The sequence below is a fragment of the Saccopteryx leptura genome, chromosome 3 (assembly GCF_036850995.1).
Source record: "Saccopteryx leptura isolate mSacLep1 chromosome 3, mSacLep1_pri_phased_curated, whole genome shotgun sequence".
Classification (NCBI taxonomy): domain Eukaryota; kingdom Metazoa; phylum Chordata; class Mammalia; order Chiroptera; family Emballonuridae; genus Saccopteryx; species Saccopteryx leptura.
The window spans coordinates 287,660,268-287,675,631 of record NC_089505.1 but is presented as its reverse complement, the minus strand read 5'-3'; the positions used below and the strand labels follow the sequence as shown (position 1 = coordinate 287,675,631).

At 41.5% G+C, this 15,364-nt stretch overlaps 1 protein-coding gene across 1 annotated transcript in view; it reads right to left on the bottom strand.

The window, feature by feature from the left end:
* The window catches only part of RBKS (ribokinase), a 106,235-nt gene that overhangs the window by 30,577 nt on the left and 60,294 nt on the right, over positions 1-15,364 (bottom strand). Inside the window, exons 6-7 of the mRNA XM_066378626.1 lie at positions 11,701-11,792; positions 7,074-7,262 (exon numbers count right to left, since the gene is read on the bottom strand). Of these exons, the coding sequence (XP_066234723.1) occupies positions 7,074-7,262; positions 11,701-11,792 (281 nt within the window). The remainder of the gene's footprint in view (positions 1-7,073; positions 7,263-11,700; positions 11,793-15,364) is intronic.

Here is a 15,364-nt window from a genome sequence, read left to right as displayed (position 1 = left end):
TGGGAAGAAGGTGTAGGTTGTAGGGAAAGGTCACACTAAATTGGGAATATTGGCTTTTTAGATGCTGGGTTTTCAAGGACTGAACTGTCATTCTGGACGCAGCCTCAGAGGTGGATTAAAAGGAACCTATCCTTGAAAGCAGCTCAGATGGCTGAAGGCCAGGCCCCAGGATGAGGGCTGTGCAAGCAGAAGTTCCCTCGGAAAGCTGTGGGTAACCCATCAGCCCCAGCAGTCACCCTCCTCATAAGTGCCTCCATGCCAACTTGAACAGGAACTAGCTCCACTTCCTACTGGTGCAGTCTCTAGTTTAGAGCTGAATCTGAAGCCCCAAGACAAAGCTGAATCTTTGTCCCTTGGGGGCATCCGTGCAGCTAGTACCTCACAAGTAACAGTGAATACTATAGGACTCAGATACAATGGATAGAAAGGAAGGGCAATAAAGAATAAGTATGAGAATCCCCCATACCTCTGGCTTTGGATTACTCCCAGCTTACTTATATACCCCAAATTATGATGATTTATTATAAAGCGAGTGATTCTCAAGAAGACAGCTTTAGCCTATGGGCAGAATTCTTAAAATGAGAGTGTCAATGTAGATTCTAGGACATAACCATTTACATGTAGGAAAGCAATTTATACATAATGAATTCTTATAGAGCTTATAGGTCAAGAATAATTCATGTTACAACATATTATATCACTAGCACAATAATCTTAAAATATTACCATGCTTAAATGTGTGTAGCTCTATGAAGTGATTGTTCTTTGCAACTGTGAACACAAGATGGCAAAGCCCCTAACCTTCAGGCTGGAAGGACTAGCATGAGGACATGAACGCCATGTCATTTTGAGGCTGAGATTCACACAACATAGAGATGGGAAAAGAGACACATCTGTCATGTCTTCCAAACTGAGCGGAGCACATCTGCAGCTACTGCCACCATCTCACTCTAGTACAACAGGAAGACACATGTAAAAATAGAAGTATATATCCAACTATTAACACTGAGGCAAAACTGAAACATCAGTCTGCAGAAGTACTGACGTGGAATGGGAACCGCCTCCCCTCCGAGGTCAGGCTGTCTGTCTCGGGTGGACAGAGTGCCAGCCAGCTGAAGGTGTTTCCACCATCTCTGCCATCCCTGATTTACTTATTTATTTAACTTTTTCCAGCTTTACTGAGGCATGACTGACAAATAAAAGTTGTTCACTTTTAGGCTGCACAACACGATTTTAAACAATGTATGTATAATAAAAGCTTAGGAGGAGGGGAAAAATGAGAAGGTTACGAACTGAGGAGAGCAAGTAATACCCTCCTGCCAGAAAGGTGAAGGAGCCCATTTGTTCAGAAGAAAATGCCTCCCTGGGAGTTCTCCACCTCACCATGTGAATTATCTCCTCTTCTTTAGACTTATGAAGAGGCTGAACAGTTGTGTGTAGAACAGGCAAGAATTTTAATAATGCGAGTGCTGGATAGCATAAAAAAGCTGAGGGACATTCTACACCCAGAAAATAACTACCCTTGTTTCCTGTGTCAGCCCCGCTCTCCTGGGGGGCCACTGAGAGCCCATTCCATAGATTCAGTGGAGCAATTATGGGGAAGACCCCTTATCACAGGGGTGTCGCTCTTTAGTGGAGTGCCTAGATGGAGCGTTTTGTTATTTTTTGACCTTTGTTTTCTAAATTGAGATAACATTCACATACCATAAAATTCGCCCTTTAAACGTACACAGTCCAGTGGTTTTTAGCATAGCCACAAGCTTGTGCAACCACCACCATCCCAGGACATTTTCATCACCCAAAGAGGAACCCTGTCCCCATTAGCAGTCACTTCTCATCATCCTCTGTCCCCAGACACCAGGAACCATCAATCTACTTGGTTTCTATAGATTTTCCTATTCTGGATATTTCATAGAAACAGAAGCATATAATATGTGGCCCTTTACGTCTGGCTTCCTTCAATCAGGAGTTTTGCATGTTCATCCGTGCCTGCCGTACCCTGTATCACTATTCCTTTTTATGGCCGAGTGCTCTTCTGCGTATCGAAGGGTTCAGAACAGGCCTTCCCAAGCTGACATTTTGGCATGTGAATTATTTGGAGCTGAAGGCAAATCAAGACCCTGTGGGCTCATGGGAAAATTTTACCTCTTCTTTAAAGAATTTAAATTTGGGGGCCTTGCCCATAAGAGTTATTACCAGAAATATCTTTTATGACCTATCTATAGGGCAGGGCAAACTTTTCTGCTCTTCTTATCCTTAAATGACCTTCCTCCCTCTGAAGCTCCCAAGGTGCCTTACCTCATCCTTAGCCATGCGTCCCTCATTTTAACTGTCTCAGAATCTCTCCTGTATGGGGGGGTATCTGACTCTCTCATGTATGTGGAGCTCCCATACCTATGTAATTAATTTTGATTATATTTTCTTGTTTTGTCTCGTGTCAATTTAATTGTATATATATATATATCTATATATATCTATATCTATATATTAGATCAGCCAGAAGAACCTTGAAGGGTAGGGGAAATTTTCTTCCACCGCATCAATATGTACCACAATTTATTTATTCATTCATCTGTTGATGAAAATTTGGTTTGTTTCCAAGTTTGGACTATTATGAATAATGCTGCTATGAACATTCATGTATAAGTTTTTATGTGGACATATGTTTTCATTTCTCTTGGGTATATATGTAAGAGTAGAATTGCTGGGTCATATTGTAACTAACTCTAAATTTAACTTTTTGAAGCTTTTCCAGACTGTTTTCCAAAGTGGCTACACCATTTTATATTCCTACCAGCATTGTTTGAGGGTTCTAATTTCTCACATACTAGTCAGCACTTGTTATGATCTATTTTTGATTATAGCCATCCCAGTGGGTATGACGTGGTATCTCCTTATGTCTTGTCACTTAAAAAGAAACAGCCATCCATACACACAGTTTAAAAAGACAAGGTTCAATGTGTAAATGCCCCATCTCTCTCCACAACCATTTCCATGAGTCAAATACTTTAAATTCTTTTAGTGGTTTCTTCTGGTATTTATCTTCTATTTCTGGTAATATGCTTTATGCCACTATTTTTAAAATCAGTTTTAGATATTCTCTCTCAAATTCCAACTATGGAAGATGAGCATTTAGTTCTCTCCTCTTTCCCCAGGGGCACACAAATACACACTTACTTTTCCTTTCAAGCTTCACAATATGATTATAATCTCCATTTTTGGTTAAATCTGTAATTGGCGCTTACATTGTTATGGCTATGAATTCATAGTCATGTGCTGTACTAAGATTATATTTACTTAATCATACTTTTTCCCCTTAGACTCCAGATAACCAAGAGGAAAAAACTTACTTCTTTTTAAAAAAATTCCTCAATTTTCTACATATTAATTAGTACTCCACCCTCAAAGTCTGTAAGAAAACATATTCAAACATATGGCTATCCCACTATTTCTTTCTTTTCCCTTTTTTTCCCCTTGGGAGACATTCCTCCTAGTGCCCGACACTTATCTGCCTGCCCTGGACTGAACGGTCGGGGGATTGCTGCACAGCTGCTGCCCTGGAACTTTGTGTCCTCAGCCCTGACTTCTCTCCTGGGCTACATCGCTGTTTCCCAGACCTCACACCTTTCACTGCCCTGGTTGTAGCCTTCCATTTACAGTAGCGTATCTTCCAGTAGCTTCTTTATTCCTCCATTACTGTGTCTTTTGTATCAGATATTTTCTAGTGTACCATTTTAATTGTCTTGTTTATTTTATTTTCATTTTAAGGATTATTATTTTTTGTCCTTGCTCTAGTGATTGCAATGGTGATTCCAACTAACATGCTAACTTAAAACAATCCAGTTGTAACGAAATACCATCTTTTTTTTTTTTTTTACAGAGACAGAGAGAGAGTCAGAGAGAAGGATAGATAGGGACAGACAGACAGGAGTGGAGAGATGAGAAGCATCAATCATCAGTTTTTTGTTGCGACACCTTAGTTGTTCATTGATTGCTTTCTCATATGTGCCTTGAGTATGAGCCTTCAGCAGTCCAAGTAACCCCTTGTTCAAGCCAGCGACCTTGGGTCCAAGCTTGTGAGCTTTGCTTGAACCAGATGAGCCCATGCTCAAGCTAGTGACCTCGGGGTCTCGAACCGGGGTCCTCGCATCCCAGTCTGATGCTCTATCCACTGCGCCACCGCCTGGTCAGGCGAAATACCATCTTAACTCTGATGGCAAAATTGTCTATGGATGCTCCCAGGCATGAAAGTTGAGTAGTTGTGACAGAGCATGTATGCACATGGCCTGAGAAGCCTAAAACTTTACTATATGGCCCTTTCTGGAAAAAACGTGCTGATCCCCATCCAGTGCCCTGATCTTCCTGGGCCCATTTCCTGTCTCCTGCCTCCAAGCGTGAATCTGTCCCTCCTCTGACTCTCACTGTGTTTCACCTTTCCTGAAACCTAAAAATTAACTGCGAGAGCTAAGAAACCAAATGAAAGGGCACAAAACAAAGTGAAAACTTCCTTTGTGCACATTGCTGTATATGATGTTCTAAGTTGTCACCTGTTGTGATCTATGAAATCCAATCCTTCAGCAGGAAATTACTCTGAGATTAGTATTACCACTGGTGGGATTCAAATAATTTAACAACCAGTTCTCTGCCCTAATGACTGTTTTAAATATAAAAGAAGATATACTGAAAGGTAGTTTATTATTTCATGCATTTAATACTTAAATAAGAACAATAAAAGAGGTATACAAAACTAGATTATGTTATAAGGAAGAGTTTTAAAATATTAATAAAAATATTAAATAATACCTGATTAAAAAACAATAAAACTGTTACTTAAGATATTTCAAATGATATCTTGTCACCCTCTGATTGTTTGACACTTTTTTTAAATTTTTTATTTTATTTATTCATTTTTAAAGAGGAGAGAGAGACAGAGAGGGAGAGAGAGGAGAAAGAGACAGAGAGAGAGAAGGGGTTAGAGCTGGAAGCATCAACTCCCATATGTGCCTTGACCAGGCAAGCCCAGGGTTTCGAACCAGCGACCTCAGCGTTTCCAAGTCGACACTTTATCCACTGCACCACCACAGGTCAGGCCTGTTTGACACTTTTTATGTCATATGTTTGTTTACTGAAGTAACAAACATGAGGGAATTAAAGTGCAGTATTTCATCAAAGGTATAGTGAGTTTTATGAAATGAATAAATAAATATTACAAGCATAGTTCTGTCCAATTTTTTTCTCCTATGGACAGAATGAACATTACTACAGGCTCTTATAATACATTGTTGCACAGATGAACATTAAAAAAAAAGTAAGGAATGTAAATTTGTGATTTCTACATTGGGTGGCTGCCCAGACACCCACCTTAGAGAGAACCCTGGTTACAAGTGCCATTTTAACAACCGGTTTGCCGAACTCAACAAAAAATTAGGTATTGGTTCTGCCAAACCGGCGTGAACCGGCTGAACCACAGCACTGATTACCACTGATTGGAACTGGAGCATGTCCATGGGCGGTCTCTTGGTCATTTAGTCGCAGGCCCAGGCAGTGCATTTCCAAATGCGTGTTCTGTGGTAGGCTTCGGTCATTTTTGTCTGACCAGCATCCACATCTCCTCCTCTGATAAGAGTTCTTTGATTTTTATTTGACACCAGAGATGGGGGCATGATGCAGGGCACAGTGTGGGCAGGAAGCTGCCAGGGACTGTCACCCGGAGGGGCCCTGCCTGCGCTCAATGCAAGGCTGCAGGGCTGACAGGGAGAGAGCGGGCGGGTGCCAATGACACGAGTTCACCTCTGCATTCTGCCATTCTTTTGAATTTCTAATTACGTGCACCAAATAAATCCCTTTTTCTGTGTAAGCCCATTTGGGTTGTGCTTCTGCTTATGAGCAAAGAGTCATGAGTGACACAGACTCTGAAAGCTGAGTCTAAGCCGCTTCTGGGTCCCCACAGAGGTCCAGCGTCTTCACAAGGACCCTTCACTGAGTTTCTAGCAGGAGAAGAATAAACTCTTCTGCTTTAGTTTAGGACCTGGCATAGCTTTAGTCTAATGTAGGGTCAGTTTCAGAACTAATAGGAAACCTTTCAAATTCAGGTTACTGTCCTTCTTGACAAAACAGAAAAAAATGAATGGTTTCACAAATGATTAAATATGAGGAAAATAACAATGCCAAGTACAATTCATCGAACGCCCGATGAAGCCCACTGAAAGGCAATGACAACGTAACTTCACATTATAAGAGCAGGTCTTGCACTTACCTGTTTTTCAAAGCATATTTGTATCGTGTCCACTTCATCAGATCCTCTTAGGTGTCTTTTTTGATAAATTATCCACATTTGGATGTTTTTAAAAATATATATATATATATTTTAAATGTTATTCAGTTGTTTTTGTTTTTTTAGAGAGAAGAGAGACACAGAGAGAGAGAGAGAGAGTAGGGGGAGGAGCAGGAAGCATCAACTCCCATATGTGCCTTGACCAGGCAAGCCCAGAGTTTCGAACCGGTCACCTCAGCGTTCCCAGGTCAACGCTTTATCCACTGCGCCACCCCAGGTCAGGCTTTATCCACATTTTGAAGTGTCAGCTGTTATTATTTGCTGCTGAAAGAATGATCTCTGCTAACCAGTGCTCCTTGCTCTTCCATTCCACATGAAGCTTGTGAGCCCTGGTGATTTGTTTACTCTCTGAAACCTAAGCCCCTCAGTGGCAGAGATGTCTTGTCTGTCATGATAGCCCTAGCACTTAATATATGCCTGGCATATAATAGGTATTCAGTGAATATTTGTTGAATAAATGAATGAATATAAGTAATAAAGATACAATTTTGCTGGTATTCCAATTTTACAGATGAGAAAACTGAGGCTCAGAGCCCAAATTACTTATAGAAAGTACTGCAGTGGGTTAGAGAGGGATTAGGCTATGGTTCTCCTGCCTGGTTGGCTGGTTTTCTTTTCTACCACATCACCCCTGGAACTGTTACCTCATGATCCCCCCCCCCCCCAAAGAAAGTACAGAGTCTTAGTAACTAAATGATGGTTTTAAGGGCCAAAAATGATTCTGAAATTAAAAACCTACCGTGGTATCCACAGCCTTGACTTTCTCCGTAGGAATGTACTTGGGGACAGGGTCTGACTGTGACAGCATCACACACCCTTCAGCACCTAAGGTGACGACAACGACCCGGCAGCCCCTTTCCACCAGCGCCAGAGCGGCCTTCCCGGCGTCCGCGGGGCTGCTGACCGCCAGGCCGGTTAGGATCTCAGCCTGCAACACACAAAGCGAAAAGAAACAGTGGTGAGAAAAGAAAACTGAGTCCACTTCCACATTAGATTTGTTCTCCTAAAAAAATGTCTTCCTTATTTTGCATGACAGCCAGTGCAATAAAGAGCTCTGGGAGATACTGGCTCAGAAAAGTAAACGCAGCAAAACGTTAACAACTGTTCAGGTGAAGAGTGGGAGTGTTCTCTGTATTGCTCTTCTAGCTTTTCTGGGTGTTGCTCTTCTAGCTTTTCTGGGTGTATGGACAATACTTTTCAGAATAAAGAGGTGGGGGAACAAAGAGAATCCTACAAAACAAAGAGGAAAGGGGGAGGGAGGAAAGGAGAAAGGGGCTACCGCCAATGGTTTCAATTCTATAAATCACACCTGTAATTTCACATGTCAGGACGTAATTCCCCATGGCCACTCTTGGGCCATAATGGTTTTACATATGACTAGTTGCAGCTCTCCGTGTTTACATACCGCCCATGTCTTAGTGTGTTTTTGGTAGAGAAGATGGAAGCAGTGTAGGAGAGGCACCGATGTGCAACAGAAAAGCAATGCCTTGACATTCAGATCGCTACTCCTTACTAACTGGGACCTCTCCCAGTCACCTACGTTAGAAAACGAGGGGCTCACACAGGATCAGCAGTTCTCTCCCAGAATACGAAAGGTCTCTGGCTGAAGTAGGGGCCGGGGGTTGTAGCCCTGCTTCCTCACCCCCTAGCACCCCTCCAGCAGCTCTGAGGAACTTCTATGGTTCTGAGATAGGTGGCTGAAAAATCACTGGACTAGATGCATTATATACTTTTTGACTAAAAAAGTTTATAACCAAATTCTGTCTTTTGTGTATTACAATTTAACCATGTACTTACTATCTCTTTCTAAGAATGGTTCTATCTCTTCCTAGCTTGCTCTAATTATGGCCAGATTGATTAACCCTTTTGTTGCCTGTAAATGATCCCACAGTGTCTGCTCATTCTAGACCTCAGTTTTCCCAGTAACACAAGTTTCATGAACTTGAACATGTCCTCCCTTACCATCTTTTTACAATGGACTCTTTCAGTCTGAGTTGGTCATGCTTTGAGGTCACTTTCTTTTTTGTTTTAAAAATGTTTTTCATTGCTCTACATTACTGGGATAAGTTATATCTGGTGAGTTGATCTATTTTCAGAAACACTGACTTCTTGTGGTTTCTAAAAACCTATTAAAAAACTATTCTTTTTTTATTATTTTTTTAATTTTTTTAAATTTTTTTAAAATTTTTTAAATTTTTTTTTTATTCTTTTTTTTTTTAGAGAGGAGAGAGAGGGGGAGAGAGAAAGAGAGAGAGGAGAGAGAGACAGGGGGGAGGAGCAGGAAGCATCAACTCCCATATGTGCCTTGACCAGGCAAGCCCAGGGTTTCGAACCGGCGACCTCAGCATTTCCAGGTCGATGCTTTATCCACTGCGCCACCACAGGTCAGACCTAAAAAACTATTCTTTAATGAAAAATCTGAACATAAAAAAATAATGCCTTTACAAGGTTTTCTAGTTCCATCTGTCGGGCCTCTAAGGATCTCTAAACCAGAGCTAGGTTTTATGTCGGCAATATGGAGCTCCTGTTCTGGTGCTGTTGGTGACACGGCCAATCCAGTTACTAAAGTCAGCAGCTGGCTTGGTTTCCTTCCTGACCATAGGTAGTATCTCTGTCCTCCTGTTTCCGCAGTCTGGGAGCCTTAGATAGGCTGTAGTCTTGGCAGCTTCCTCTACCTTCTTTTGTTAGCAGGGGAGCCTGCGCTCAGCATCTCTGGTTCTAGTAGTGGGTGTTGCTCCAGGCTCCCATTAGTGGCACATGTTTAGTGCCCATTACTCATAGGAAGCACACTTACCACCACTTCTACCTACTTCTAGGACTGGAGGAAGCACACCTCAGGCTGAATGCTCTGTGATTCTGTTCCATTTCTGATCTCTGGAGTTGTTTTGAACCTGCGAGTATCATTTCCTTATCTCTTTCTATATTTATATATCAGTGGTTTGTGTGTGGAGCAGAGAGAGTATCTTAAAGCATGAATTTGGCTTATTATTCTGATTAAAAGTCACCCATGAGAATGTTAAGCTTGTAAAGTTTTTCTTTTTTCCATTATGTTTTTCAGATCAATTTTTTTAAAGACCAGAGTTTGTTTGTTTGTTCATTCATTCATTCATTCATTCATTCAGTAAGGATTTACTAGGTGCCAACTATGTGCCAGGTACAGTATTACAGATGGTAATTTATACAGATAGCTGTATCAATATAGTATATAACATCATACATGTTCATTTCACACTGTGACAATGACAGTCTTCCATCGAAAGGTGAGGGACCAAGGTAAACTTTCCTGCCTTAATAAATAGAATGGGTCAGACGAGATGCTGTGTGATTTCCAAAGCCAGGTCATAAAAGGCAACGTGTGGCCCTGGCTAGCTGGCTCAGTGGACAGAGTGTTGGCCTGCTGTATGGACATCCTGGGTTCGATTCCTGGTCAGGGTACACAGGAGAAGCAACCATCTCCTTCTCTCCCCCTCCTTCTTTCCCTTCTCTCCCCCGTCCCCTCCTGCAGCCAGTGGCTTGATTGGTTCGAGCGTTGGCCCTGGGTGCTAAGAATAGCTCAGTTGGTCCTAGCACATCAGCTTCAGGTGCTAAAATTAGCTCAGTTGATTTGAGTGGACCAGACAGGGGTTGCTGGGTGGATCCTGGTCCTGGTGCACGTGGGAGTCTGTCTCACTATCTTCCTGTCCTCTCACTTAAAACAAACAAACAAAAAATAAAAAGCAACATGTGTTCTGCCTAGTTCTCTCCCTCTCTCCCTCTCTCTCTCTCTCTCTCTCTCTCTCTCTCTCTCTCTCTCTCGATACTGGATCTTGAAACCCAGCTTCCATATTGTGAGGAAGCCCAGGCCACAGGGAGAGGCCATGTGTTAGTGTTCTGGGCAACAGCCAGCATCAGACAGTAAGCATGTGACTGAAGACTGAAGGAGGCTTCAGATGATTCCAGCTCTCAGCCCTCGAGTCTTCCAGGCCCCAGACATTGTGGAAGAGAGACAAGCCATGCTGTGCTTTGTGCCAGTTTCTGATGTACAGAATCCACGAGGGACAATAGTTACTGTTGTTGAAAACCACTGAATTTTGCGGTAATTTATTATGCAGCAATAGGTAACTATACACATTAGGATAGCTACTGAGGATACAATAATGAGTAAGACAGATGTACCGGTTCTCACAGGACTAGTAATTTAATGGAGAAGAGAGAAGTATCGAATAAGTAATTTGAGCTGTGATTAGTGTTTGAAGATTAAACAGTGCTCTGTAAGTACATATCTAGCAGGGAAATCTAAGGCAGTTTGGCAATTGAGGGTAATCTAACCTCTTATTGTGCAATGGTCACTATCTCTCACAATTCCTTTTTCCTAGTACAAAGCCTGCCATGGTGGTTGCTCAAAAATATTGCATAGTATATTGTGGTTTGTGAACATTACTTTTCTGTGGCAGTTTTCTTTCTTGTTTACTTTATGTCCTAAGAGATGAAGTTAACAAAAAAGCAGGTCAAGGAATCCTTGAAACCATCATTCAGCCTTCAAACCAGATGGAAAATTACAGGGTAGTTCATTAATTACTAACTTTCTCTCTCTGCATGTTGCATTGTACAATGTGCCCTGCCTCCCAATGTTGGTAGAGAGCTCTGGTCTAAAACTATCTACCTATGAAAGGGAGAAATATTAAAATTATCTACCTAAAATGCTTCAGAATGAATGGCACAATATGAATATATTGATATTTATTGTATATCCATAAATTATGACCCTGAGCTGTGCTGAGAGTGTGCTCCCCTAATGGAGTGGCCCCCAAGGTCTTCCCATGACATCCATGGAGAACCTACGTGTGTCCACCAGTGCAGTCACTGGATCTTCAAAAGAGAAGGCAGCAAACCCATCAGAGGTGGCATATTATTTAGGGCTAGATCAAATACAGGATGCCCAGTTCAATTTGAATTTCAAATAAACAGATACTTATACAGTGAAAGGACGTTTAGTGTATTACTTGTTGTGTATCTGAATTCAAGTTGAACTGAGCAGCCTATATTTTTATTTGCTAAATCTGGCAACTCTAAATCTAATTAGTCCATAGAATATGGAATAATTAAAAACTAAAACAAAACACTAACAGCGTGAGGGCAGGGAGGGCACTAAAATTAGCTGAGGTTTGGTAAGTACCAGATTATGGGGCTGACTCAGGGAATCCTATGCCCCCAGCCTCCCAGGACTCACTAATTTCCTTTCTCCACACTCTGTCAACTGCCAAATCTCTTTTCAGTAGACCCGAGATACACAGGAATCAAATTGATGTGGTTAGCCCTGCTTCTTTGCTTTGTCCACTCACATGAAAGTCTTTGGTTTCTCATGGAATGAGCAAAACTGTCCTCACCTCACTTTCATTGCAGCAGAACACATCTGAGAGGGTGTAGAGCCGGGGGTCCAGGTCAGCCGTGGCAGGGGCTGGATTGAACAGTGTTTTCACTACAAAGAATGGAAGAGGGGCTCAGTGGTTTTCATTTTTACTGTGGTGCGTTTACAGACATTCAGGAAGGGAAATCCCCAAGTACAACCATTTTCCCCATTAGATTAAATATCAGCTTGGTTACATGAAACCTCAATCTCTGTGACAGCTTTGTGCGAACTCCTTATTTCCATTTGCTCTGCTTTTCACTTTACAAGCTTTTGGCTCCATGGGTAAGCATCAATATTTATAACCACGGTGATTACAAAGTTATGGCAAAGGGCACCAAGAAGATCAGAGAAGCCTGTAAATGCTGTGGCATGAAATGACATGTGTGAATGTGAGCGCTCAGGCTGGGGAGCATTTTTGCGGGTTACCTTAAGTGTTCAGTTACAAGGCTAGTTCATAAATCCATTTTCCAGGAAACAAAAAAGATAGAAAAGAAACAATTAAGAGCTCCAAATTTTCCTGGTAAGACTAGTAAGTAGGAAGTTTATACATATGTATATTTTGAATACCTATATATGTCTTCCAAATATATCGGAATTATTCATGCAAACATACACACTTACACAAAAGCTTACATTCTTGGCTCCTGTGAGCAACCTAAGAACACAGAGGAAAGACTGAGAAAGAAGGGGAAATTCACTCAGGCTGAGAGCTGGCTCAGGCTAGGATGCCGCAGGAAGAGGATGGATGGGGAGAGAGAAACAGGGCATTTCTCAGAGGAGGAAACAGGTTCAGAGAGATGAGGTCACAGTTTAAGGTCATCACTGGGACTTAGGTAAACTTGACCCCTACCAGGGGTCTTCTAGTTTTAAGTCCAGGGATTGATCATCTCTAAAATAGCTGCCTGTCCAGGCCAGAACTTTGTCTATAGCCACACAAGCCCCCAGTTCCCAATATTGTAAAACAGCTTTTGGTGGGGAACTTTGTAAATATTTTTTTGAAAGTCTTTAGAAATTACAGTCAAAGGAAGCTCCCCTCTTGTCAAAACACTTATCCACCTGAGTACCCAGCTAGACTGGCCGGCCTTCTTTTCCTTTTCCTCTTAGTAACCCCAATTTACCATAGACCCATAGAACAAAATCTCCAGAGACTCTTCCAGAACAGCGGTTCACACACTTGGCTGCACATCTGCATCACTAGGAGAGCTTAATAAAGTGCGTGATTTCTGGACTCCACCTCAAATCCCCTGAATCAGAATCTCTTGAGCTAGATCAGTGGATTTGAACACTGATGAGTTCTCCAAGTGGCTCTTCCCTAGCTGTCTTGGCAGTGATCCATTCCACATTCTTGGGAGATGCTTGTCAGCACGTGGGGAACGCTCCACTACTTCTGCCTGGTGAGGCCAGATAGTTTGCTTCCGCACCGTCTTTGGTTGTAACATTTTGGTTCCATCAGTGGATCTTGTCTAGTGGTTTACAGGATAACCCTATTCCCACATTTTCATTGTTTTAGAACCCAGAATGTCCAACCATGGAAATTCTATGGTCTATTTTTGGCTGTTCATATTTATACACAGGGTTATTGTGTCACCTAAATTAGAAATGGATGTAAAAGCCCTGTGTAAACTGTAAAGTGTTGTACAAATGTACGGGATTATTACAGTTATTATACTGTCCTTTACACACAGACCGACACCCCTGCCTGTCCACCCATCTCTTCTGCCTTCTGTTGGAGTTTGTAGCCTGGCAACAATCTCTCTCCTGGGTTTGCCTGCTTTTGCAAGGTCTTCGGGATTTCAGTTGCGCATGCAAGCACTCACTGCCCAGCACTCTGACACACCCTTTAGGTTTTCAGAACAAATATTAATATATTATTACCTGTTTTCCTTAAGCATTAAACTAAGACATGATTGTTCACCTATATGATCCTCAAATCTGTACTCCGAATTTGAGCAAAGGTTAGAGCAAGCTACCAGTATGGAAAAACAGGGTAGAGCCATTCTTATGAAAGTTCCATTTTATTTCAAAAGATTCCTAATCCAACAATTCCTTCTCTAAACCTCTCCTGTAGAAATACACAGGAATCCAAAGGTGTGGTACAGTGATGTTCATTCAGCTCTGTTTGTAACGGAAAAAACAAAAAGAAACCCAAACATAAGCAGAGAGCATTGGTTTAAAATATTGTGACATATACATCCAATAGAATACTCTGCTTCTATTAAAAAGAATGAAGCAGAACTCTGATTTGTCACAAAAACGTTTCCATAATTCATTTATAAGTGTAGAAGGCAATTTTGTAATAAAATCTAGTATATGATACCCCTCTTTTAAAACAAAAATAAAACATAACTATATGTGCCTGACCTGTGGTGGCGCAGTGGATAAAGCGTTGACCTGGAACAGTGAGTTTGCTGGTTCGAAACCCTGGGCTTGCCCGGGCAAGGCACATATAGGAGTTGATGCTTTCTGCTCCTCCCCCCTTCTCTCTCTCTCTCTCAAAATGAATAATATCTAAAAAAACACATAACTATATGTGTATTTATAGTCATACACTTACGCAGAAGAGAAAAAAATCTTGAGAGGTTACTCATTAAATTAATAAGTGATTAGTTACAAAAGGCTAATGGGAAAATTTCTGACCAGATTACCTGCTGTACACTAGGCAAAGACATCATTCTTTTTTTAAAAAATTGATTTTAGATAGAGGAAGGGAGAGAAAGAAACATCAATTTTGTTGTTCCACTTTATTTATGCATTCATTGGTTAATTCTTGTATGTGCTCTGACAGGGATCAAACCCACAACCTTGACGTGTTTGAACGACACTCTAACCAACTGAACTACACAGCCAGGAAGACGTCATTCTTTTTGTTGTGTTGTTGTTGTATTTTTCTGAAGTGAGAAGCAGGGAGGCAGAGAGAGACTCCCACATATGCCTGACTGGGATCCACCCGGCAAGCCCACCAGGGTGCAATGCTCTGCCCATCTGGGGTGTTGCTCTGTTGCAACTGGAGCCATTCTCAGTGCCTGGGCCAACTTTGCTCCAGTGGAGCATTAGCTGCAGGAGGGGAAGAGAGAGATGAAGAGAAAGGAGAGGGAAAAGGGTGGAGAAGCAGATGGGCGCTTCTCCTGTGTGCCTTGACTGGGAATCGAACCTAGGACTTCCACACACCGGGCTGATGCTCTACCACTGAGCCAATTGGCCAGGGCTAGGAAGACATTATTCTTAAAACATAATATCTTACATAAAAAACAAGTACACTGTGAATGAAATTATATATTTGGGTTTTGCTTCAAATAGTCCAAGGTTGCAGTGGGCAGTGGAGTGGAGAATTAGGTATAGGTGAAACAAGATTGGTTATGTGTTGATAATTGTTGAAGCTAAATGGTATGGGTTTACAATACCATTCTATATATATAAATCCATATATATTTAAAGTTTTCCACAATAAAAACAAACTTTAAAATACAATTACATTGGCTTTTAAGCAATGATTGCTAGAGTAAGGAATTATACAGTTTAATTTGACCATAGATATTGTGTAAAAATCAATCCAATCATACTTGCTTGCATTTTACTGAAGGAAAGCATTCTTAATTTTTTTTTTTTTACAGAGACAGAGAGAGAGTCAGAGAGAGGGATAG